Raw genomic sequence first — 26840 nt, 5'->3', positions numbered from 1 at the left:
TTCAAGTCAAGGTAAGACCACATTTGTAATGAAAATGGGATCTTACTAAGAAAGAACAATCCAATATTTAGATTTTGGGTATCCTTTTGTTGAACGGTCTGTTTAAAATGAATCGAAGCATCAGACTAAAAAAGCTTTTGAAAATAACCGAATATTTCGATTAAGGTCAAAATATAATATTTGTAAATCTGACTCAGTGCCTCACCAGCCATGAACCTCACCGCACGTCACTGATTTACATGCTACCCCCCCCCCCAGGATACATGACTATTATATTGTTACTCATATCAGTTTAATTATAATTTTGTCATTTATTACTCTCTTTTTGTCTAATCCCTGAAGCACACACACAGACACACACTGTTTTTGTCTCCATGTATATTTTGTAATTTATTATTTGTCTTTACTTGTAAATTCCCCCGTCTGTCTCCTGTGTATCTGTGACACTGTACTTTTAAAATACTTGTCTTGTAACTCCTATATCACTAAATAAAAAAAATTAACTAAAACTGCAAATATCATTTTGTGACAAAAGCTTGCAACACATGTTTAGCACTAGCTCTTAGAGGATGGATGAGCAGAACATATCCAATGAGCAAACAATCACATGACACTATTAATCAACTGAAGGCCATTGAAGGTCTGCAATCATTGAGACAAATTCAGTTAGCCACCCTTCTCACACAAGCATTTGTGAAAACGTTATGTTGAGGAAGTATCCTGATTTAATAAGTACCACTTCACTAAAGCAGGAGCAGCACTACATTGGTTTAATGAATGATGTTGCGCTGGCAATTAACTGAAAGCTATCTTCATCAATCGTGGCTAAAAATGGCATATTGGACTTTGGACAGAAATGTCAACAACGATCCAAAAACAACTCTAACACTCTCCAGCTCGCTCCATAATGCCAAGCAGTGGGAAACGCTCATAGCAGGAGGCTAAGTGAATGACAGGGAACGCCAGCTGATATGAACCCTCAAAGAGAAAGCAGCTAGCCCTGCCACCATGGAGAAGCATCCCAGAGAGGGAGCATTGGGAGGGGGTGCTGTCTGGACTGCTTGATTGGCAGCTGGAGCAGTGGGGGGGTTAGAGGTCATGCTGTGTCTCTGCCCTTCACAGTGCAGGCAGGAGGGGGTAGAGAGAGCTGCCCCAGGGACGGCAGCCACAGGTGGGCTTTGTGGTCTGTCATCATGGGTCCTGTAGCACCAAGGTGCCTCTCAGCCCTTTGTCAGATCAACAAGTAGGCTTATCTGTTCATGTGTGTGTCCACATACTTCCATATGTATTTGTGCATGTGTGCACCTTCACAGCCATGCTCCAATAATATAAGGAAAAGCTTGTTGTGTGTGGATGCTCTATGTAAGGGATAATGTGCAAATTATCCAGCTTATTATATGGCCAGATACTAAACAAACTAACGACTCGACTCCCAATAATACTTGACATTTTTTTATTGATTTAAAAATGATGGTATTTCCTCTGCTAAGAAAAAAAAACTCTGTTCCACGGCACACCAAAGGCTGGAACTGCGACAACAACAACTTTACGGCAGCACTGTCCAAGTAGGCTTATCTGTCCATGTGCGTGTCCACATACTTCCATATGTATTTGTGCATGGGTGCATTTTCACAGCTATGCTCCAATAATATAAGGAAAAGTGTGGATTTTTTTCACATGTAGGCCTACTGAGTTCTGAACTTGCCATTTTAGATATATAAAGGCCTTGGGGCTATGTTGTTTGATTGAATTAAACACAATATATGCACTCCACTATGCTGTTGTAGTATTTACTGTATCTGAAGCTCTTAATATGATTGCTCATATTTCAAGCCATCTTTTTCCCGGCCCCTTGCTTTGGATCATTTTCATCAACCGGCCCCATTCCAAACTAATTGAATAGCCCTGCTCTATATGATAATAATGCATCTGGGGTGGCAAGTTATGACAGCAAATCTACAGAAAGGAAATAATATTAAAAGCATATGTGCACATATAGTAAGGTTTCCTGCAACATGCCACTTGGCTGGCTTGCTCTCTCATCCTTGGTGTGGAGGCAGTTCTTTAATGTTAGCATCAGACCAACTATCAGCTACTAGAAAAGTATCCGTTTGTCGAACCAAATTTAAAACTTAACCAAACAAACCTAATGTTCAGAGTGGTCAAAGTGCAGTTCATAAAATGTATCATTCATCATGACTTTTGCACATTGGTTGTCCCATAAAAGAGTCCTATAATCTTGTACGTGCCTGTTCTGACAATCTGATGAGACACAGAGAAAATGTTACAGAAACACTACCATGTCCAAACTAGGTAGACTGCAATTTAACATGATGGCATATTTATTGTGCTGCAAACTTTTAAGCTTCAGATCTCAGTTTGAATAAAGTCCTTCTCTGGGATGTTTCACAGCATTTAAGGATTTGTTCCTGATTAATTTTTTTGTAGTATTAAAGGAAGTCTGCACTTTAGTAAGCCTGCAAGCTATGTGCTTTGGCCAAAAGCGAAGAGATTAGCAATTAAGTATTGTGCCCGAAGCCGATTTATCCAAAGGGCAAAAGCTATAGTCGGCTTATTTCTCTAAACAGAATATCACCATCCAGACATATTTCTTAAAACTTACCATGAAGCGAGTTATGTATTAATCAGTCAGAGGTAGAGTTGGTGTCAGGGTTTGTAGACGACTGTCAAGGTGAGCTTCAACCCAAGCACAGCTGAAAGTGGGTGGTGTGGTGGGTGGATGTTTCTGAAGCAGAAGAATCTAATTTTTTTTTCACCCACCTCCTCTCACATCAAAGCCAGGTTTGTATGTGGGTGTTCAGTCTAAACACTTCAAGGGATGGTTACATCAGATTCTGAGTGTATTGCTGAATTAACTGCCTCCGATGCCAGTTCCTAGGGTTTGTCTGACTTTGTACAAAAAAATCTAAGCCATGCTACTTTAAAATTATAGTGTGTGTATGCTAAGTTGCTCAATTTAAGAGTCCAAATAATGATGATTAGAACTAGCAGTAATGTAGGGATTGTTGGTTCAAAAATCATCAATTTACATTAGGCTACCATTACATTTGAATATTGAACACGGTCACTGCTCTGTGTTTTTCCGGTTTGTTGATATTGAAATGTATACGAGATGTAGAGTGCATGATTCCACTACAACTACTGTTATACTACTACTTGCTATAAACTGCTGCATTAATATATAGTAAAATGTTCAGTTTGGACTAGACCCGCTTTGTTCATTATTTTAAGCTTCAACTACACAACAACTACGATGGGATACAGTTATTTCCTGGTTATCTGTCCGGTCCATTTGAGCAGCAACGCTAAATAACTCTCCAGCCGGAACAAAATATACGATCCCCGTTGGACTATTTGTGTTCACAGACCGGACATCTATGATATATTGTATTCATTTTTTTTTTTAAGGAGGGAGAATGCATACTAAAGCTTTAAAGAAGACTTTGCAGAGGAGGGAAAACACTCAAAGAGGTAGGAGAGGCCCAACTGGGGAAACTTTGAGGGATGAGGAAAACATTTGAAACAGTGGATCTCTTCTTGTCATTTTCTTGCTACCACCTCCACAAGGTCCAGGGGTTAATGTCTAACAAGCCAGACCTTCAAGCCCACTCTGGTCTAAAACAGGTGGATCAACACATCGTCAAGTGTTTCCTCCTGGGCGCTTCCAAACACCAAAGCTTTTGTGCTCTCAATAAATGGTAGAAAAATAGGAAATGTGGTCTATCATCACGGCAGAAAAGAGGGGTTATGGGAGTAGGAAGGGCACTGTATGGGTGGCAGCTGTAAGATCACTGGTTTAGAAAACTGTTCTGCAACTGGAAGGTCATCTTCAAGATCAGTGGTTCCCAACCTGTGGGCTGCGGCCCCCTAGTGGTCCGCGAAGGCATTGCAAGTGGGCCACCAAATAATTTGCAAAACATTATGATTTGTGTGGAAACATTTCATTATTAAGATTTTTTTTTTTAATTTGAACCTCTTTTCCTTTTTCTTTCTTGATCCTCCTTAGCAACGGTCATTACAGTCCTTGACAGCGGTCTGTACTACTGGATTAGCAACGTGTCACATGTTCTAAATTGACCAATCGGAATCGAGAGTTCAACTAAACCGTGTAATAAGTAAGGGATAATGTGCAGCGAGGCGGTCATTATGGGTAAAAGAACACCCGACAGGCAGATCAGGATCCCGACACGAAGCGAAACTGTATACAGTTAAATTGAACTGACTTATTTGTGCAGATGTGAGCGTCCTTAACAACGGTCAACAAGTGCTTGACAGTGGTCTGTCTGTTCTGGATTAACAACGTGTCGCGTGTTCTGAATTGACCAATCAGAATAGAGTATTCAACTAAGCCATGTAATACAAATGTCTGTTTGTTACTGATAGCCAGCTCCTTTTCTAATTAAAATAAAAAGTGCTCTGATAACTTTATTTAGCCCCCGTCTTGTTTATGGTTGAATGTGGGCCGCTAAACATTTTTAGATTCTTAAAGGTAGGGTAGGTAAGTTTGAGAAACCGGCTCGAGATACACTTTTTGTTATATTCCATGGAATGCTCTTAACATCCCGATAGCAATGAATATCTGAAGTGCTTTGACAAAAAATCCATAAAAAAATTTCATCTGTGGAAGCCGTAGTACTGTAAAAAGCACGACCAATCATTTTAGCCGGCCCGGCTAAAGTAACTGGATGGCCTACCTGCCTGTCAGCCTTCCATCTGTGCACAAACTTATCTCGTGCCCTCATTGGTCATGTGCGCGTTCATGTGTGTTGGAGGAGGGGCTCTGTAAGGAAGAGGCAGATTTTCTCCGGTTGTGTATTTTCAAATTCTAGCGCACTCGAGCTGGTTTCTCCGAAATTACCTACCCCACCTTTAAATGGGCCCTGAGTTCCAAAAGGTTGGGAACCGCTGTTCAAGAGCATTCAGGTGGATCTGTCAAAGCTTTTTCTAAAGTAGGATCAGAATCCTGACTGGCTAATTCATTCTGGGACAAAGTTTGGATAAAGGCCGACAAATAAAATGATCAAGAACATTTTGCGGAAAATATGCAGGTAACTTTTGTATTAGAATTCCTGATCTAAAACGCATTTACATGCAAAGTTTATTTTAATGTTGCTTTAGTCATTCAAATCGTACGGCTGGTAGTCTTTGTATAAGAGTATAAAATAAAGGTACATTCATGATGCAGTCACTGTACTGGAAAGTTAAAGAAACCTGCAAGGTTGAAAGCCCTCGATTCTTGGAGTCTAAAAATAAAATGGTTTAAAATCCAGATTCAGGGAATCTAAAAAAGAAAGGGAAGTTTCTGGGAAACGTAAAAAGGTCTCGGGAGTTCTCAATAGACAGGTTTATTCATGTATTATGTTTATTGTATTATCTTTGCTTTTTAGTGACTGTGAATGTCACTTAGTAAGTAAATGTCATTTTATAACGTGTTTCTGTTGCACTTAATGCTCTTAAGGTCTTTTATTTTTGTAAAGCACTTTGAATTACCTTGTGTTGAAAGGTGCTATATAAATAAACTTACCTTGCCGGACAAATGGGAAGCTACATGCTACCGTCTTACTGCTTTTCTTTACCGAATAGGAACTAAGAGTCTACCGGATGCTGCTTTTCACCGAAAATCTGCTAAGGTAGTCAACACAGCTTTGATAAGAACATGCAGTATGACACAAATTAAAGGAACCATTTAGAGTAATTGGATTCCAGGGACCTAATCTAATTGATCCATGCCAAATCCAGGGACATCAATGTGTCACTTGACCAGAACTCTCGTCAATGTTATCTCACATGAGTCTTTCCAAACATAGATCCTGTTGTGTGACACGAGATTACTGGATGCTTCTTGACAAGGAGGGCCATGGATGTCAGTACAGACCGAGGCCTTTGAAGTGGTCCAACTGATTCATCAGCGCAGCAAAGGGACTGTCTAATAATAACTAACTGGAGAGAGTGGAAATAAATGGGTGACTTCCTTTCATTAGGCTCACTTAAGTGTTCACATTTAGCCTGTCACAAAGGGAGTTGCAGAACAAAGGTGGCATGTACTGTACACATATTCACGAAGAGCACTGAGGAGGTTCAGAGGTAGGACATTTACGCAAAGTTTGTTCCACTTATACGGTGTATAATCACACTATAGGTTATACATATACAGCAGGATCCAATGCTAATCTTTACTTCTGCTAAAGATGTAAATATTCACTGTATTTGGGCTGTGTGTAATGTCAGAAATGATGGTTTGAATTGGACTATTTCTCATAAATGGAACTTTCTTTTGATTACCAACTGTTTTAATGTAATCATGGTACGGGTTCTTTAAATATTGTTAGAAAAGAACCCAAAATGTGTTAAAATGAACCCCACAAATGTCTTTCTGCATATTGACGCTGTTGCAGTGGGTAATTTGCCATTAATAAAAGGGTATCTTGAACGTTTTGGTTATAAGAAAGTGAATCACCATCTTGCCATGCTCATAAATGGTGACTCGACGAAAACATAATGTATCATACAATGCTGAAGGGAAACGCTTTGTCATGTAAGATGAATTTTCGACACAACTTAAAGTGGACCTATTATGCTATATTGGAAAAATATATTGTAGGGCCATACCTATACAAAACATGTCTGTGACATTTTTTGCTTAACATACCAAACAGATCAGCCATTGTAGCCATGCCTCATACTGCTCATACCCCTCTTTTGCAGCCCTGTTGCAAACGGGCTGATTCTGCTGCTAGCCACGCCCCTTTGTAGTGTCACGCAGCTTTCCCCTGCTACCGGGAGAAGCTCAGCTAAACGCTGCGGTGATTACATGCCATGTTATGCTCCTAACCACTAACCAAGCTTTATTTCTGAAACAGTATGGAGCTAAAACCTTTCTCTCTCGCAGGGTTTAACACAAGGACATTACGTTACACATGTTCTCTCCAGTAGCCTACAGCGTTAGATCCATGGCTAGTTCTGAGTGTTAGCATGCTTGCTAATGTAAACACACAGCATATTACTCCCAAAACATGCCGCACAATGTTTCTGATACAGCACAAAGCTTGACATGTTCTTTCTTAAGTGTTTACCGCTACAACAGTGCCATTATATGTATTATATATATATATATAACAACTTTACTCTAAGCCTCCAGCAGACATCCTGCACACAGACACACAGCTGCGACTGTATACGGAGACGATAGGTTGGGACGTGTCACGTGTGCCGGGGAATATAGGTTGGGACGTGTCATGTGTGCCGGAGACGATAGTTTGGGACATGTCACGTGTGCCGGAGACGATAGGTTGGGACATGTCATGTGTGCCGGAGACGATAGGTTGGGACATGTCACGTGTGCCGGAGACGATAGGTTGGGACATGTCACGTGTGCCGGAGACGATAGTTTGGGACATGTCACGTGTGCCGGAGACGATAGGTTGGGACGTGTCACGTGTGCCGGAGACGATAGTTTGGGACGTGTCACGTGTGCTGGAGACGATAGGTTGGGACGTGTCACGTGTGCTGGAGACGATAGGTTGGGACGTGTCACGTGTGCTGGAGACGATAGGTTGGGACGTGTCACGTCGGCCGGATGTCGCCAATGATGTTATAGGAGCGAAAATTCTGGATCTGCTTGTTAGCACCCCCCTTTTTCTTTTTTAATAGAGGAATAGAGATAGGGTTTTGTTTTCTGACACACCGGGGACACATATTTATGTATAAAAGACATCAAAAAGTGCATTTTGCATGATAGGTCCCCTTTAACTTTAGCTTTTATTAATCAATTTATTGGATCCATAAAAGCACATTTCTTGATAAGATTTGGTTTTAATAGCAACTCAGATCCATCTCTAAACTGTTGCATTGCAGCCCTTCTAGTTTCAAGTTAATGCTTTATCTTTGTTATGACATGTGGTGCATTCTTAAACTATTTTATTTTATCATTTACACTGAAACTGAACTCGAAGAAAAAAAGAGCTTTGTACTCAAGGAAGAAAAGTGTTGACATATGGGGGGCTTAGGTGTAAGTAGGACAGCAAGAGGTAAATCTTTCCGTTTAATCTTGACACATATCCAACCCATAAGCATGACTCCCATCCTTTTATCTCTGGGAAAGCTAACGTGGAGATTACTGGACAGGTCAACAACTCTGAGTGAGAGAAAAAGTGACGAAGAGGACGGACAAACACAAGATGTAGTGATTGAAAGAGTCACAGAAAAGAAAAGAGTTAATCTGCTCCGAATTCTTACATGAATGGCAAAGCATAAAAGTACAAAAATATCTCAAGAACTTGTAATAAGAACTACCACGAAAGAAGACCTACATTCAATAAAGCCAGCAACATCTTTACACAAATAGAAAACCTCTGAAAGCAGTGGCTCTCGCAAGAAAATCGCTAAAACAGACGGGTATACATAAGGGAAATTGGATAAAGCTGCATTGCCACACACAAATGCCTGCTAATCTACTTTAGCTCTTAAGCTAATACCAAAAGGACTGCAAAGCACCTGTGGGAAACCACTTATTTGCCATTCAGAATAACCCCATCGCTAATTTCTAATTGTCCCACTGTAAAATAGCTCAAGGCTATCCCTAATCCCCCTCTCAGACAATGCTAGCGACCTAACATTTCCCCCATACCGGGCTCAGGGCCACCGCAAAACACTTAAGCGCCTTTAAAACAAGAAGATTACATCTGAACCTTGACAAACAATCAAAACAAAACACAATAATAATGCAACAAAAAGCTGCGAGTACTCTCAATCTAACTCTCTGGAGACCATGGGTGCGTCTCACTTCTCTTAGTTTTCATTTCCTCGCTCCTCGGGCTCGGTATCACCGAAAGTTGATTTGTCTGCGCCATCTTGAGTAGCGTCCCAGTGGCCTTATTTTTGCCGGAGGATCGAGGAGTGATAATCGAGGAACTACCAGACCATCCTCCGGTGAAATCCTCAGACACTCACCCCGCCCCCCTTACTGTGTATCGCTCACTGATTGGACGATGCAGCGCATGCACTGATCTGGCTGCTGTCAGACGATCAGCTGTGCGGCGTCATCACAAACGGACGTCGCTTCACGTGACGCTCCGGAGGAAAGGACGTCCCATTGCTCTTAAAACTCATTTCCCTGCTTCTCGTGGTTTCCTTGCGTCTCTCCATGCTTCCCTGGTGGGAGGGACTAGTCGCAGGGAAACGACGCAAGTGAGGGACGCAAGGAATCCATTTAACCGAAGTGAGATGCAGCTTATGATTAGATCCTTTTGTATAAAGAAATGTATGGAAATGGTTATTTTTAAATCCACTAAACACCTTCTGAAAAGAGGATATCAGCAAAGTCTAGAAGCCACGAGGCGAATAAATTGTGCTCACATTGGCTACTGTATGTAAAGCCCCAGCAGTTTCATAAGAAAATACATAAGCTGACTTACATATAATAAATTCAAAGGTTAATTAGATGGGAACAGTTCAGGACCAACGTTTTGCCCTGGCATTAATTAGACTTTCCAACTCAGTTTTTGGCCAGATATTGTTGAACTTTACTACCAAGAAGATCAAGTTAGGATAATCCTTTTTACCAGATAACATTGTGTGTCCTCTCCGAACTTTAATACATTTCTGGTTCAGTGATTGCCAATTTCTTCCTAACAATGGTTAATAATGTAGTTTCTGTATTATTGATTCCACGACTTCTTTATGTAGTGCCTTGTATTGTGGTTGCTTAAGGAATTTCTGCTCTTGGACTTTTTGTGATTAGATGGCAGTCCAAAAGTGGAAATATATATGAGGCAAGGCAAGTTTATTTAAATAGCACCTTTCAACACAAGGTAATTCAAAGTGCTTTACAAAAATGAAAAACATTAAGAAAATGGCATTTAAAAACAGTCGATAATAAAATAAACATTAAAAGTTACAGTGCAGTTTAAGATATGAATATCTAATCTAATCTAATATGAGGAATTTAAGTCTTTAGGAGAGGTTTTTGATAAGCCTAAAGCCAAAGACCATCATTCTTGTAATATTATATTTTGTTATAATGTTATGTTCGTTGTGAAGCACTTTGGCAAACCCTCTGTTTTTAAAATGTGCTATAGGAATAAAGTGGATTGGATTGGACCTTTTGATTGCTGCAACAGGACTGTTGTACAGCTGCATGTGAAGCGGAAATGGAAGAGAAGCACAAGGGGGAAAATGTGAGTAAGAAGGTAGCAGATGAAGAGATATACAGAGAGCTGATTCAATTTGGGAAAAGCAGAGGAGGAGAGTGGATACATAAAAGAATAAAAGCCCATTAAAGCCATCCATCAGAGCAGCTGTGGTCAGAGGAGGGGGATCCAGTTATCCTCTCCGGGGAACTGAGAGATGAATGACTTCCTAACAGGTGGACTATGAGCTTAACAGAAGAGAGGAGGTGGGCTTTAACCTGGGTCTGAGGCAGTGTTGAGTTACAGCTGAACCTCCGGAGAGAAACCATGACCCCGTGTCTTTCTCAACTCACAGGAAATGGGTTTGTTTTCCTAGCCCTTTTCCAGTAATCCTCCATTCACACACACACATGTACGAGTGTGTGGACACAAGTTTGAGGATTCATACAGTGTACACTTCCAGTGTTTCCCCTAGGTTAACTGCTTTGGGGGGGGGGGGGTGCTGCCTGAGCGGGGGGGCATTGGGATATATATTTTTTAAATCCTCTGGAGCAGAGAGAGGAGCTGTGGATTATTGTTATTGATTAATGCATCAGTGTTTCTTAGGGTCAAAAACACTAAACTCACAACTTAAAATGAAAGTGTTTAGTTTATTTAATAAAAGAGCACATGTTCAATGTGAAAAGTGACAGTAGATATAGATTAGTTGCAATTTGGTGCTATATATATATATATATTAAAAAAAAAATTATTAAAAAAAAAGAAATTATTATAAAAAAAAATGTAAACACCTTGAATTTCAGGGGGGGCGCGGGGCTCCTTTGGTGGGGCGCAGCGCCCCTCCAAGACAATGGTAGGGGAAACACTGACTTCAAAATCTCGAAATCTGGCCAAACGTCTAATATCTAGTCAGAATATTTCTTTACTCCTGATATAAGACATGATAACTTCAGAAGTAACACTGCAGTGAGATATCCAATCTTGTTTTTAGACAATGCATCATCTTGTTAAGTCAAAAAATCTTATATTGAGTTGCATCTCAGATGAAACACATATTTTTTTACATATTTATTAGAAAATCACCAGCTAACATCAGAAAACAGAACATGTTTGAGCATTTGCGGCTTATTTTGTAACACAACATTTCCTGATTCTGGTCAAATATAGTTCAACATGAGTTCTCCCAGCTAATTACAAGATCAGATTTATCTAAATATCCCGTCTTATTTCAAGAAATCTTACCAAGCACATGTTCACTTGTTCTATTGGCAGATTGTTGTACTTATTTCAAGTAAAAACAGGTTGTTTTCATTATTCTTTCAACTTGTTTTTGGAGCAGTATTTGTTCAAGTGTACAAAACACAAATGTGCAAAAAAGACTGATATGCACACTTGATGTAAATAATATCCTGCTTATATTGTGTATATTGTGTTAACAGAAAATGTGCCCTTCGATAGTGTTTTTATTTGTCAGTTTATAGATTTGTTCTCTTCACGGTCATCTGTATATTCTTCTTAATTGAATTGTTTATTTCTACTCTTTTAATGTGTTATTATGTGCAATGCCTTGTTTTGTTTTATGTTGCTGCAACAAAAGAGCTTCCCAAATTGGGATCAATAAAGTACATCTTATCTCATCTTATATACAGATACTGTTGTAAATCCCCTTGCCTATTTTGGTCTTGTTGGAGGCAACTCTCGCTAAAATTACAGCTAGTTTTTACAGATACTTTTAGGACAAAGACGGAAAATGCTAAACCACATTCTGGGATATTAAAACACTGATGTTGGTGTATCATATAACTAAACTAGGCTTGAGAGTATTAAGATGTTTTGTTCAACAACAGCTCAGATACAGGATGAGGAGACAAATGAGCCACAGCAAGTACCTCCAGCAAACAGATGAGACAGACACGACTATTCTCAACCCACCACCCAACTAAAAATAGAAGAAATCCATTCCTAACGCACTGAAAACCGACTGCAAGTATAGTTCTGATAACCTTCGCCCAGATCACTCAGAGTCTGCAAGGTAGATGCTTCCCAATGGGAGAATTAAAAAAAAAAAAACACATCACGAAACATGTTGTTTTTTCCGCGAGGCAGGATGAACTGTACAGGAATAAGCTTGGAGCCATGAGGAGTCTGATCTGCCCACGCGGTTCACCGGGCCACATCCTCTGCCTCCACTCAGGGAGAAAATAGCATCAGCGAGCAAACACTGCCAGATATTAAAGGTAGCCTGTTATTTCCACACACTAGTGGTATATTGGTTTAGCTGCAGTGGTCCACCGCAGTTAGACCAATTTAAAGGTCCCCTATTATACTGTTTTTCATTCATATATTATAGGTCTCAGATATAAACAAACATGTCTCTGAAGTGTTTGGCTCCAAACACCAAACAGATCATTGCAGCATCCCAGAATCCAGCCCTGTTTCAAAAGTGCTGATTCTCTGTCTGTTACTTTAGATGAAAATAAGGAGCCCCTCCCCACGCCCCTCTGAGAGATATTTGGTTAAAAAGAACACAATGGAGCTCTAGGAGGAGATTCAGGTGATAAGGTGGGGGGGATACCTTGGTTGGTGATTGGCTAATGGTTACACAAGACAAAACATCGTTGTGACCAGGGGTGCACACAACTTTCTCAGTGAGGTACTCAGATGAGTACTCCAACTTCTGGCTCCCCTCAAAGTTCCCATGAAGCCCTCTGTATCGCGATTAGCAACGGGGGGGGGGGGTGGTAGTGGAGTACAGCGCTTCGCGATTGTCAACGGGGGGGGGGAGTGGAGTACAGCGCTTCGCGATTGTCAACGGGGGGGGGGGGGGGGGGGGGGGGGGGGGGGGGGGTAGTGGAGTACAGCGCTTTGCGATTGACAACGGGGGGGGTGGTGGTAGTGGAGTGCAGCGCTCCGCGATTGCCAACGGGGGGGGGGGGGGGGGGGTAGTTGTGGAGTACAGAGCTTCGTGACCGCAGAGCGTGTGAACGTTGTGATCAGCTGTTTTAGCAGCACTGTCTGTGCACACGGAGATCTAACCGCCTTCTGGAAAAGCTTCACAAGTACCTCGGTACGCAAATGCGCTTTGTGACACAAGTGACGGTACGCATTTCAGATTGTTGCCGCGCATGCGTACCAGTTATGTGCACCCCTGGTTATGACATCATAAAGTGGCCAAAATCTGATCAGCTCATTTTCAGACAGGTTTTTATATAAATGGATCAGGACAACAAGAGAGAGAATCTTTTTTCCTGAAACTTTCAGAGTCTCTTTACACAGAGGGGACACATGTTGATGTAGAAGAGACATGAACAAGTGGATTTTGCACAATAGGTGACATTTAAAGAAATACAATTATTCGGCCTAAGTATGTACACCTTCAAAACAAAACCTTACAATTATAAATAAGTCCTATATATATAATATAACCATCCAAATAAAAATCAATAATAGAGCACATAGTGGAACTCAAGACTCAAACATATTCTCAAGGAAAACAGCTATAAATAGTTTGTTTTCCAAACACGACAGAGTACATTGGCATGTACAGAGATTCCTAACATGACGCAAGATGTTTCCTTTTTGGCACACTATGAGATGTGATTGTTGGTTGATTATGATCAGAAAAGTATATCTAGGGTGGAGTTAGGGTTGGTCATGGTCATCCTGTTTTGTTTAGCAAGTAGAATATTAATCTTAGAAGTAAAAAAATATTAGTTTAAACAACCATCTTGCTGATCATACAAGAACAGAACCAAAAAAACAAACCCAAATACTCAATACTTGAATAAAGAAAACCTATTCAAAAAGCAATCCAAAAATAATTTAACAACATAAAGTGATCGCAAGGGAAAGGCATTGGGGATTTTTTGGAAACAGCTGCGATTATTTTGAAGGAAATTACTATATTTTTCATTATTATTCTCATTTTCATTGAACATTTGATTATATTTTTTTGCTATTTTCGGTGATGATTTAGAAGATATTCATTACATTCTGTAGATTATGATTTAAGGACAGCTCTGTCAACATCAGACACATTTGCCTTTATGCAAAGTCCATATTGAAATTTAGATTTTTTTTAAATTGCAGCCCTAGAAGGACGTACCCTGAATTATTTTGGGTTGCATTTCCTCTCACGCTCTCTTCTTGGCTGGGTCTCACAGGCAAATGACGACAACATAATCAAATCTGGAGCCAACTCTGTGTGTTTTTTTTCTCATCTAAGCTTCTATTTTTACCTCTCGCCCCAGCCTCCTGCCATTCCTCCAGGCAGGGACAACAGCGAGGAGAGAGGGAAACACAACACGTCATCATTTGCCTTTCAGGTGTCCCCGGTACCTGTAATTGGCCTGCCGAGCTATTTTTAGCCTCGTGCACCGAACGGATGTCAACACGTTCCCTGTAGAGACCCCTGAGGACACAAGCTGTACCCTTCAGAGAGAGAGAGCTCATTCAGAAGGCGGTCGGATGTGGAAGGATTGCGGAGGTGTCATGGAAGAAGGGAAGCCCTAAGAGTAGCAGGGAGCGGACGTAAACAGCTCAGAAATAGTCCACACTGCGGTAAATACGAAACTATGTAATGATCGGGGCTTGTGAAGTTTCCCATTATGTGAATTTAACATCAAATTACCACTAAAGTTACTTAAAAAGGACTGGATATAAACCAATAATGACCTGATGCTGACATTTGTCCTGTTTTTTTTTTAAACTCTAAAAAGCTAGGAAAGATTTTGATACAGATTTGACCAGTACCACATTGTCACCCTTTTTACTACATATTCTATATCCGAATTAGCTAGTCCGATGGCTATGAATTATGTAAAATACAGCACTGTATGTTATCCTTTAGGACTGTTTTGGAGTATGTTTGCAATAAATGATTATTTTCACTAAAAAATATTACATTTGTAAATTACGAATTCCTTATTTAGTCTTTAAAAAGGCTAGAAAAGCAACATTGTCCCTCTCATAACACAGCAGGTTCCAAGATTAATTGTTTTAAGTTATTGATTCTGTAGATAGAAAAGAAACAAATAGTCATATTTAAGAAGCTTGGATCATTCATTTGTCATTTTAGGATTAGAAATTTCAAAATAAATATGGCTCGTTTGTAGTTTTTGATGTAAATACTGTCCGTAGTGGTAGTTTACAGCTTGTTTTCCCTGCAAAACAGACAAGAAAAATGGTTTTTCAGGGAAAACCCTCTTCTATGGTGAGCAGATGCACAAAGTTTGACGTCATGGCCCCTTAAGTAACCACCTGCTTGCCAGAAGTGAACGTTACATAAGCCAAGAAATGCAAGAGGAGACAAAAGGCGAGAGACAGGAAGGGTGAGGGAGGTGAGAGGGAAAGGACTGATGGGGATCCAAAGAGAGAATCCTCTTGAATAAGTCATAAGGCTTGCCCGCCTCTTGTATTTTTCATGAGGAAGATCAAGTTCTTGAACACTTGCATGCCAGCGCCAAGAAGACTGGAGACGCCTCAGGGAGTCTCACAGCGAAACACGGCGCTAAAGGAGGTGCACGGTGTCAAGAGAAGGTTTTTTTTTTTTTACTTTGACTCCGCTGTCAAGGAGGCCATCAAATGGTCAGGAGGTGTCATGTCATATTTCAGTTACACCACGTCTCATCAAATACTTACAGTACTTACAGAGAAGGTAGAAAACAGTGGGACTTTGTATACGGCTCCATAATAAAGAGGGCTCCTTTATGGGCTGCACGATTTGGAAAAAATAAGTTATTGAAATTATTTTAACGGATATGATGGCGATACGATTTGCATCATTGAAGGGAATTATCCTTTCTTTAAACATTATGCACATTATCACTTAAAAGATATATTGAAATGGTTTGCTTTTTTTTTCGAGGCGATCTGTACCAAACAAGGATTGTCTTATTAAGAGTGTAGGATCGTGTTTGTAATCCGCACCAGGATACTTTATTTTCACAGCAAAAACTGCACTAACTTCAATTTTGATGTTGCCCTAGTGCATAATGCAATTACTATAAAATGTTGACTTTGTGCAGCCATAAATGCAATGCAATATCACGTGGCAACGCATAGCTCTGCCCAATCGAATACTTCCAAGTGCACATCGCTGAACTGCAGAATATTATGTATAACAGTGTGTAATTTATTCAAGACAAAGGATATCTTGAATTACTGGTGTTGTAAAAACTCTTAGGTCATAAACCCCTGGACGGTCAAACTGGACATGCTGGATTGTTTTCCACCTTCTTAATACTCAGGGTTAGAGTTAGGTTTATATGAAGCAACACATCCACACCTCACATCATCTTACAAACATATCTTTTGGGAACCACATTGTAGTTGTGCTAGCTGGTAAACAAAATCAATACGTTTATGAAGTTGTGGAAACCTTCAAAGTTGGATATTAAATCTCAGCGGGTCCAGCACTTTGACTGATCCTCTCACATTCAATTGACTTCTTATAAATATATTTGTTCAGGCCACTGACGCCTTTTATGAAGTGACAGAGTTGAAACGGGTAAAAACTGGTGAATGGATGATATGTATGCCTGCAGGTTAATGTAAGTCAATATGAGTCTAGCAGGATATATTATGAATGAATGTGTTTGATAAGGCTTTGTCTTGAGTTTGCACAAGGGTGTTTGCCTGAGTGTATACAGGGTATGTTTGTGTGTGTGTGAGGGTGTTATGCAGCCTCTGGGAGTCCTTGTCCTGGTGGAAAGTGAACCCCCCCCCCGGAGTGTTACTATCTTTAGCTCATTTCCGTCATGTCTTGTCACTCGTGTTCTCCTCTACAGCACTTAAATCTGGTATCTAAACCTCCGGGCCATCCAATATCCTGTACTTCCGCTGCACAGGAAGCTAGAGAGGGGTGGACACACACACACACACACACACACACACACACACACACACACACACACACACACACACACACACACACACACCACACACACACACACACACACACACACACACACACACACACACACACACACACACACACACACACACACACACACACACACACACACACACACACACACACACACACACCACACACACACACACACACACACACACCACACACACACACACACACACACACACACACACACACACACACACACACACACACACACACACACACACACACACACACACACACACACACACACACACACACACACCACACACACACACACACACACACACACACACACACACACCCACACACACACACACACACACACACACACACACACACACACACACACACACACACACACACACACACACACACACACACACACACACACACACACACACACACACACACCACACACACACACACACACACACACACACACACACACACACACACACACACACACACACACACACACACACACACACACACACACACACACACACGTGACAGGAGGCGTGTCAGTAGAGGACACCTTGTCTGGTCAAACTGGCGTCACAGCTAACGTCTGCAGGGACACGAGAGACGGTATAAGTAACTAAATCTAACCTTCTGTTATCGAATCACCTCTTAAACACAAACATTCACACTGCTCAAGCTTTACCAGCGGTATTATGACAACCTTCAACGTCAGCACTATACAGTTGATTAACCAATTGGAGGACTTACAAACGTACTTACACTACCACCCAAAAAAACGTATATTCCAATAATTGTGGTTGTTTTTTTATCAAAGAGGCCCTTTTATGCGTTTTGGGATTTTCCCTTTCCTGTAGTGTGTTATTTAAGTTTGTGTGCATGTAAATGGTCTGCAAAGGCTAAAATCCCAAAGTTTCTCTCACACACTGCCTTACTTCTGTAACATTATGACATCGATAGGTAAAACAAACATAAGAAGCACATAATACAAATATGAACCTGGAAATTAGCATTATATTTCCTCTTAAATAGAAACACATTTTGTTAAGGAAACATTTAGACCCTGTTCTTCATATTTAAATATTTTAAATTCATTAAAAAATAATTGGATATATGCATGAAGGCTGAAGGAGAACATTTTGTTGTTGTTGTTGTTAAAAAGGCACAATGCGACATGAACACCATCAACAAAAAGTATTGTTACATAACTTTAGGGTGTGCATATTAACAAAAAGAAAAATGAAGTCCCTCAGTTACTAACTATTCAATCACATTCAGCATTTACAACATGCAGCTAATTTACCAAATGTTCGCCTCGGGGATAAACAAAGTATCTTGATTTTGATTCTAAATTTAATCAAATAGATGTGCAACTGTAACATGACCGTAACGTTGACTCTAAACTGACTTCAAAACTGATATAACCTAAACTGATGCACTACAAACCAACTTCAAACACCCCTTCTTCTTACAACTAACTCCTATTATTTATGAACTAACCTATGTGGACGTCTGAGTTCCGATAAGACAGGTACACCCTGCACACATACATTATAAAACCCTGCGGTCTTCACTGGCCTCATTTCACGCTTGCCATTCTTCATGCATTTCACAGCTGACTTGATATCTGTTCAGTGGAATGGCTTTGACACTCTCCATGTCGTCGCCTACTCTCCGCTGCCACTCAACCGGAGGAGAGACTCGAGCTGTCCGGAGACATTTAGGAGACGCCCAGTCCCACGATTCAACATGGAACACCTACACTACCACACCGAACAAATATTCCAATATATCATTTTTTTGTTGTAGTTTTCTAATGGGCACAAGAAACACATTTTGGTTTTGGCTCGGATAAATTATATTTAATTTTTTCAGAGTCATTTGTCACTTTCCTATTGTACTTACATTTTGTATATTTTTTGTAAAAAAATTCTCTCATTTTAGATGTTTAAAATAGTTTATAAACATTTTTTTATAGTAGTTTTTATACTTTATTGCTCAACGTCTTAGAGATGTCTCGCCCCTTAGCCTATCACGTACAATGTGTTGGAGCAATAGCCAATAGAAGCGCAAGGGTTACAAAGTGATGTCACTACTTCCCAGAATTAAACAAAGGAGTCCAATGGAGGCGTTCCAGGCAGGAGGGGGAGTGTGTAGGAGAGAAACTCTATCTTGAGGGATCACAGGGATTTTAGCCTTTGCAGACCATTTACATGCACACAAACCTATAGAACACACTACAGGAGAGGGAAAACCCCCAAAAAGCATAAAAGGGGCCCCTTAAATTTGCACAAAAGCATATTTACTGTACAGGGTTGTCATGTCTTAGCCATATGAGGACATTTAAACGCATTGAAACAAACTCAAGTTTAGTGTGATTGAGGTCAAAAGAAAAAAGTAAGAAAGTGCTCGAGTGTTAAGAGGAGAAAGCCCTAACTCGAGGATATGAAGGTCACCGATGTGAGAGCAGGAATCTCCCCATTCAGCCACCCACGTACCCGCCGCAGGCCATTTGCATCTCCCTCGCTCTTTCTTTCCCTTTTTCCCCTCTTCCGCCTACGCCTGGACCCATTAGGGCGATGGGGGGGAAACACGGACGCAGGGCGGAAGGAAAAGCACTCTGAGGACATCAACAAGGAGGAAAGGAGTAGGAAATGACCAGAGGGGAAGACGAGAGGAGGAGGAGGAGTTACTCGGTGATGAAGATCCGAGCTGACAGGAGGAGTAGCACTGGGGGCTCCTTGCCCGGCCCGTTCAAACCAGGGACGACTTTCAGACACACATCAACTCTCCGATGCACGGTGACTCATGTACGCACATGACGGAGCCCAAGTTCACGTAACAAAACTGCATCTCCGCTGACACACGAACACTGATATATAAAGACAGCGGCTACGTCATTCTGCAGGAGGCACCGAAGGGATGGATTTACATTACATTGTCATTTGCACATTAGCTACAGTGTAGATATGGCAATGAAAAACTTAGGTCACAGGCTCCTCCAACAGTGCAACATATATATAGGACATAGAACAAATGAAACAGATAAAATAGTGCAAGAGAATGTTTGGAGATGAGCTATGTTTGTTTGTTTGTTTGTAGGTAACCACCATTATATAACACACTAACAGTGAGAGAGTATCCAGCATTTATCTTGACAGAGTGGTGCAGTGATGACGTATTTATGTAGGCCGACCCTGAAGGTAGCATCGCAAGGTCTCCCCCGAAAAAAGCTAATGGGACTTTAAAATACTGCAGAAAATAAGCACACATTTATGATACCTGGACATTGTGTCAGCAGGAAAATCTCCACATATAAACTCCACTTTTATGATGTTATGAAGCGTAAATGCATTCGGCAGGAGTAAAAAGCTAACGTCAGGCTATAAAGGAACTACAGCACGGTCACATGACTTCACGTCACCACCGCTAAACTAAAGGCGGCTAATGTTGGGCTATAAAGGAACTACAGCACGGTCACATGACTTCACGTCACCACCGCTCAGCTAAAGGCGGCTAATGTTGGGCTATAAAGGAACTACAGCACGGTCACATGACTTCACGTCACCACCGCTAAGCTAAAGGCGGCTAATGTTGGGCTATAAAGGAACTACAGCACGGTCACATGACTTCACGACACCACCGCTAAGCTAAAGGTGGCTAATGTTGGGCCATAAAGTAACTACAGCACGGTCACATGACTTCACATCACCACCGCTAAGCTAAAGGTGGCTAATGTTGGGCTATAAAGGAACTACAGCACGGTCACATGACTTCACGTCACCACCGCTAAGCTAAAGGCTGCTAATGTTGGGCTATAAAGGAACTACAGCACGGTCACATGACTTCACGTCACCACCGCTAAGCTAAAGGCGGCTAATGTTGGGCTATAAAGGAACTACAGCACGGTCACATGACTTCACGTCACCACCGCTAAGCTAAAGGCGGCTAATGTTGGGCTATAAAGGAACTACAGCACGGTCACATGACTTCACGTCACCACCGCTAAGCTAAAGGCGGCTAATGTTGGGCTATAAAGGAACTACAGCACGGTCACATGACTTCACGACACCACCGCTAAGCTAAAGGTGGCTAATGTTGGGCCATAAAGTAACTACAGCACGGTCACATGACTTCACGTCACCACCGCTAAGCTAAAGGCGGCTAATGTTGGGCTATAAAGGAACTACAGCACGGTCACATGACTTCACGTCACCACCGCTAAGCTAAAGGCGGCTAATGTTGGGCTATAAAGGAACTACTGCACGGTCACATGACTTCACGTCACCACCGCTAAGCTAAAGGTGGCTAATGTTGGGCTATAAAGGAACTACAGCACGGTCACATGACTTCACGTCACCACCGCTAAACTAAAGGCAGCTAATGTTCTGCGTGATGGTGTTTAGTCAAACTTTAGACATTCACCAGAGGGGTATTTACTTACATATTTTACGTCGCAAAACTAAACATTAACATTTCTAAGGCTTATGTTACCCACAGAGCTTATTTCAGGCGTAAAAACTTTAGAAATGAGGGAACGGGAAGTGGTGAAATGCTAACTCATCTCCCTGTTCTAGGACTCATTCCTGCACCACTCTATTTGTGGCAAAGATAAAGCTAATGTGTATGTATTAAATGTGTGTGACAGTGGGCTGCAGGGAGTTAGTCAGTGAGTTAAACAGGAAGAACTCGTCTATTATTAGAGCTGCTGCTGCTGGCAGGGCATCGGCACGTGGACCTGCCCCCCCCCCCCCCATCGTGTCTCTGATCTCGGTTTCTCTCCATGTCCCTCTCACATCTCTAACAGGCATTTCCATTCAGGCACGCTTGGGCGATTCAGACAGGGAGAGGAGCTTCTTCAAGCAAGGCAGAGGAGGAAGAGGAGGAGGAAGATGAAGAGGCAGGCAGAGTGTGGGATACCCAACATTCTTTAGGTGCTGAATGACAATGTTTTGAATGCATTTATTATCAGGAAAAATAACTAGCGCTGGCATTAAAGACTACCTAACTAACTAACTAACTGACTGACTGACTACCTCACTTACTAACTAACTGACTGACTGACTGACTGACTACCTCACTTACTAACTAACTAACTAACTGACTGACTACCTCACTTACTAACTAACTAACTAACTGACTGACTACCTCACTTACTAACTAACTAACTAACTGACTGACTGACTGACTAACTAACTGACTGACTAACTAACTAACTGACTGACTACCTCACTTACTAACTAACTAACTGACTGACTGACTAACTAACTGACTGACTACCTCACTTACTAACTAACTAACTAACTAACTGACTAACTAACTGACTAACTAACTAACTGACTGACTACCTCACTTACTAACTAACTAACTAACTGACTGACTGACTAACTGACTAACTGACTGACTAACTAACTAACTAACTGACTAACTAACTGACTAACTAACTAACTGACTGACTACCTCACTTACTAACTGACTAACTAACTGACTAACTAACTAACTGACTGACTACCTCACTTACTAACTGACTAACTAACTGACTAACTAACTGACTAACTAACTGACTAACTGACTGACTGACTAACTGACTAACTAACTAACTAACTGACTGACTGACTGACTGACTAACTGACTAACTAACTTACTAACTAACTAACTGACTAACTAACTGACTGAGTGAGGGGGGAAGGGGGGTGTCCGGTGCCTTGCTCAAGGGCACCACGGCAGGGCAGGAGGTGAACTGGGACCTCTCCAAGTAGCAGTCCACACTCCATACTTAGGTCTAGCTGGGGACTTGAACCGGCGACCCTACGGCTCCCAGTCCAAGCCCCTACTGACTGAGCCACTGCAAAGCATGTTGTTTCGCTAATAGCCATTAAACCTATACACTAAAGCCCACCTACATAAATCTCATGTTTCTGCCTGTTTATCCAGGATCAGCGTTAGAGCAGTAAGCGGATAGCGCTAATTCACATGCAGGATTTTACTTCACAACACAATGTGGACTCAAGTTCAAGGCCGAGTCACTGCCACCACACATGGGCCCGGAGCGACAATAAAAAAAACGACAGAAGGGAATCATCTGGAAAACAGAACATGGCATTCACAAGGTTGTTGGGTCATAAAAATATACAAGAGGGCAGCTGAAGAAGTTAGGAGGCTTGTAAAGGAAAAGTGTCCTGAAGCAGGACTCTATTCCCTGCTGTGGCTGTATTGGACATTATTGACTAATGAGGAACACACACAAAAAGCCTCCTGTTAACTTCAGAGTCTAATGAAGTACACTTTTTTACAACTAAATCTGAAACAAAGTAGATACCTAAGGCTTATTCCAGGACAAAAGTTGAAGAGGGACATTTTGAAATAAACTGTAATGAAGTGTTCAAGCGGGGAAAACTTAATTTAATCCACATATACAGTTTAAAAAAGCTAAATCTTACATTTTGTAAATATGCAATGACTTAAGTTGCTCAGATGTGTGAAAGTGAAGAACTGTAGGATTAGATTAGTAGCGTGTCTCTGAATGATCTGAAGCTATTCATTATCTTTTTTAAATGTGTTGTCCCCTGCAAACATTCATACAGCAACTAATTATGTTCTTATTTATGTTATTTATTTTCTTCACATGCGTAAAGCGTTGAAAGACCCTTTGAAAATGCAAACTATTCTTATTCATGTTACTATTATTAAGATGAACACAAATCAATGTACTGCCTGCAAGTGGATGGACTGTCAGACTTCAGAGAGGTCTGCAGCGCCACCTGGTGGTAAAGGGAACGTTCCCTTTTAAATGCACCAAACCTTACATTTTATCAAGCTTATTTGATTCGAATTGACTGTTAATATGTGTCTTTAGCAGTAATGCTAACAAATAACATTTTACAGGCACAAATCCTACATTTCAGCCTGTAAAAGCAGCAATATAAATATTCTCATGTGATGAATAGCAGCTAAATATTGCTTTTTATTTATTGTAGGAGCCACATATGAAGTATCTTTCTGTGTTTGTTACGGTACATGTTTTTGAGTCACTAGAGGTGGTGGGCGTGTCATTGGATTTGTGTGGTGACGTTTGCGGTTATATCCGGTTGCTTTTACCTGCACACTTTGTGATAGATGGAGGGAGAGTGAGAAGGACCATTTTTGTTGACCGCTCTCATGCATAAAAGAATATACGCAAACGCATATGGATATGGACTATTGAATGTTTGCTTTGGAAATAAAAGGTCAAACGCATACTGGTGGAAAGACTGAGTTTTTGCGCGTCCACAATGTTTTTCTCGTTTAGTCCCTCGCGGCACTTTGTTTGGAATATTACTGCCGCAATATTTATGTTAAATGTTTGTATTTGTTAATGATGTAGTCAGTTTAAGTTAGGTAGTGTCCATTTGTCATGTTGTGTTGTCAGGTTGGACTCAATGTGAATTAAACTGACTGAATGCTTCATTAGATGCTGCCTACATTTCACTTTGTATTCCCAGAAACTGCACACTTGATGTAAATAATATCCTGCTTATATTGTGTTAACAGAAAATTGTCGCTTCGATAGTGTTTTTATTTGTCAGAAAGTATATCGATTTTTTATCTTCACGGTCATCTGTATATTCTTCTTACTCTCTAATGCTGGTTTATTTCTATTTCTATTTTGAGATATTTCTATTTTAGAATTGTTTATTTCTGTGTTATTATGTGCAATGCCTTGTTTTGTTTTATGCTGCTGCAACGAAAATGTTTCCCAAATTGGGATTAATAAAGTACATCTTATCTTATCTTAAAATGTTAATGTGTAGCCATCCCTCTTTCTGCTGTTCTTCTGTATATTTAAAGGTCACCTATCATGCTATTTTTAGGCAATAGCATAGGTCTCAGATATATACAAATATATAAAAAACATGTCTATGAAGTGTTTTGCTCAAAATACCAAACAGATCACCCATTCTAGCCATGCCTCATATCCCTCTATTTCACTTCCTGTTTCAAAAGTGCTGATTTTGGGTATAAAGCTTTAACAAAAGGAAAAATTGATAACAAATTAAAAAGGAGGGGTCTGAGCTCATGCGGGACCCGGCAGCTACTGTCTAAACTAAATACTGCGGTGATGAAACGCCATATCATGGATTATCAAGGATTATTTCTGAAACAGTATGGAGCTCAAAGACTTTCTCTCTTGCCGGTTATACCACAAGGTGAGTTCCTTTTTATTTCCTGCTTCTTCACACACATGCTCTCCAGTACAGGTTAGCTCTGAGTGTTAGCGATGCTAATGTAAACACAGACCATATTACGTCCAAAACAGTCAGGCATTGTTTCTGATAGCAACGTTTCTGATAGTGCCGTGGGTCCACATTTCCGATATTACGTCATATCGGACACAAATCTGGATCAGCTCCGTTGTAGCCCCGTTTTTAGAGATTTGGGTACGGAGGAAAAGAGAGAGGGTTTTATTTTCTGACGCTGCGTGAGTTCCCTGACACACCGGGGACACATATTGATGTATAAAAGATATCAAAAAGTGCATTTTGCATGACAGGACACCTTTAAACATTCCTGCAGACTTCTGTGTATACTACTACTGTTGTTGCATTATATATCTTCAAGTCACAGCCCCTTTTCCTCCTCAAGAGACTATCTTCCTTTGCCTTTGATCAAGAAACTGTGAGTAAGTGAGTTTTACAGCGAGGGAACATGATTGCAGACCATAAGTGTGATTGAGGTAGACTGTGAATATTATAAATGTCCTTACCGTGGTGCTGTGAACTGATTGGCTGAACTCTATGACGTCTGGATCAATGGACTGAGTGTCTGCCACTGCTGGACTGATCTGTGGAGAGATAGGGAAATGATATAAATATACATATTTCTTGTGTGTGAAATATGATAATTTCCGAATAGGACTACTTTATTTATCTCTGGGGGAAATTAGGTTTTGTGACAGTTGCTCCATTATAGAAATAAATGTAAAAAAAAATTAAATAATTATATAAACATAAGAAGTTAAAATGCCCAATAAGAAGGTAACATATATATTAAAAAAAAGATATATAAATGTCTACTGACATGAGAATTAAACATTTTCACATTTAACAACAATAATTATGGAAAATGTGTTAATTACAATATATACAGTGGTGTTTATGTATTAATACAAATGAAAATGATAAGGAAATGCACAGTGTAATACAGTAGTAATTCTAAGTGTCATTAGTAATAGAAATGTGAATAATTGCACAGGTGATACAGCCTTAGTATTGTGATATTGCACCGTTTTAACAGGGTTAAAGCTGCTGATCGGTGAAGTGAGTCCAGTACCAGTGTATTGACTCAGAGTGCCGAACGAGGAAGGAGTTAAAGGTCCCCTATTATACTGTTTTTCATCAATATATTATAGGTCTCAGATATATTCAAAACATGTCTCTGAAGTGTTTGGCTCCAAACACCAAACAGATCATTGCAGCATCCCATAATCCCCTCTGTTTCAGCCCTGTTTCAAAAGTGCTGATTCTCTGTCTGTTACTTTAGATGATAATAAGGAGCCCCTCCCCACGCCACTCTGAGAGAGATTTGGTTAAAAAGAACACAATGGTGCTCTAGGAGGAGATTCAGGTGATAAGGTGGGGGGGGGGGGGGGGGTTACCTTGGTTCAGGGCCGTGGGAAGTAGGGGTGCTGAGGGTGCTGCAGCACCCCCTGGTGGAGGACAGGGGATCTGCACTTCCACAAGATTAAATACAAATATAATACAAAAAAAACGAATTTTCGGCCTTGATGTAACAACATTCATAATTAATTAAAGATA

General features: G+C 40.7%; 1 protein-coding gene across 3 annotated transcripts in view; it reads right to left on the bottom strand.

The window, feature by feature from the left end:
• The window catches only part of poc1b (POC1 centriolar protein B), a 68951-nt gene that overhangs the window by 30518 nt on the left and 11593 nt on the right, over window positions 1-26840 (bottom strand). For all 3 annotated transcript variants that reach the window (XM_034149266.1, XM_034149268.1, XM_034149267.1), the window contains exon 10: window positions 25790-25867. In XM_034149266.1, coding sequence (XP_034005157.1) covers window positions 25790-25867 — 78 coding nt within the window. The remainder of the gene's footprint in view (window positions 1-25789; window positions 25868-26840) is intronic.

Source organism: Trematomus bernacchii, unplaced genomic scaffold (genome assembly GCF_902827165.1).
Source record: "Trematomus bernacchii unplaced genomic scaffold, fTreBer1.1, whole genome shotgun sequence".
In the NCBI taxonomy this organism is placed as follows: domain Eukaryota; kingdom Metazoa; phylum Chordata; class Actinopteri; order Perciformes; family Nototheniidae; genus Trematomus; species Trematomus bernacchii.
The sequence above is the reverse complement of the archived record's forward strand: the minus strand, read 5'-3'. Positions and strand labels throughout refer to the sequence as shown.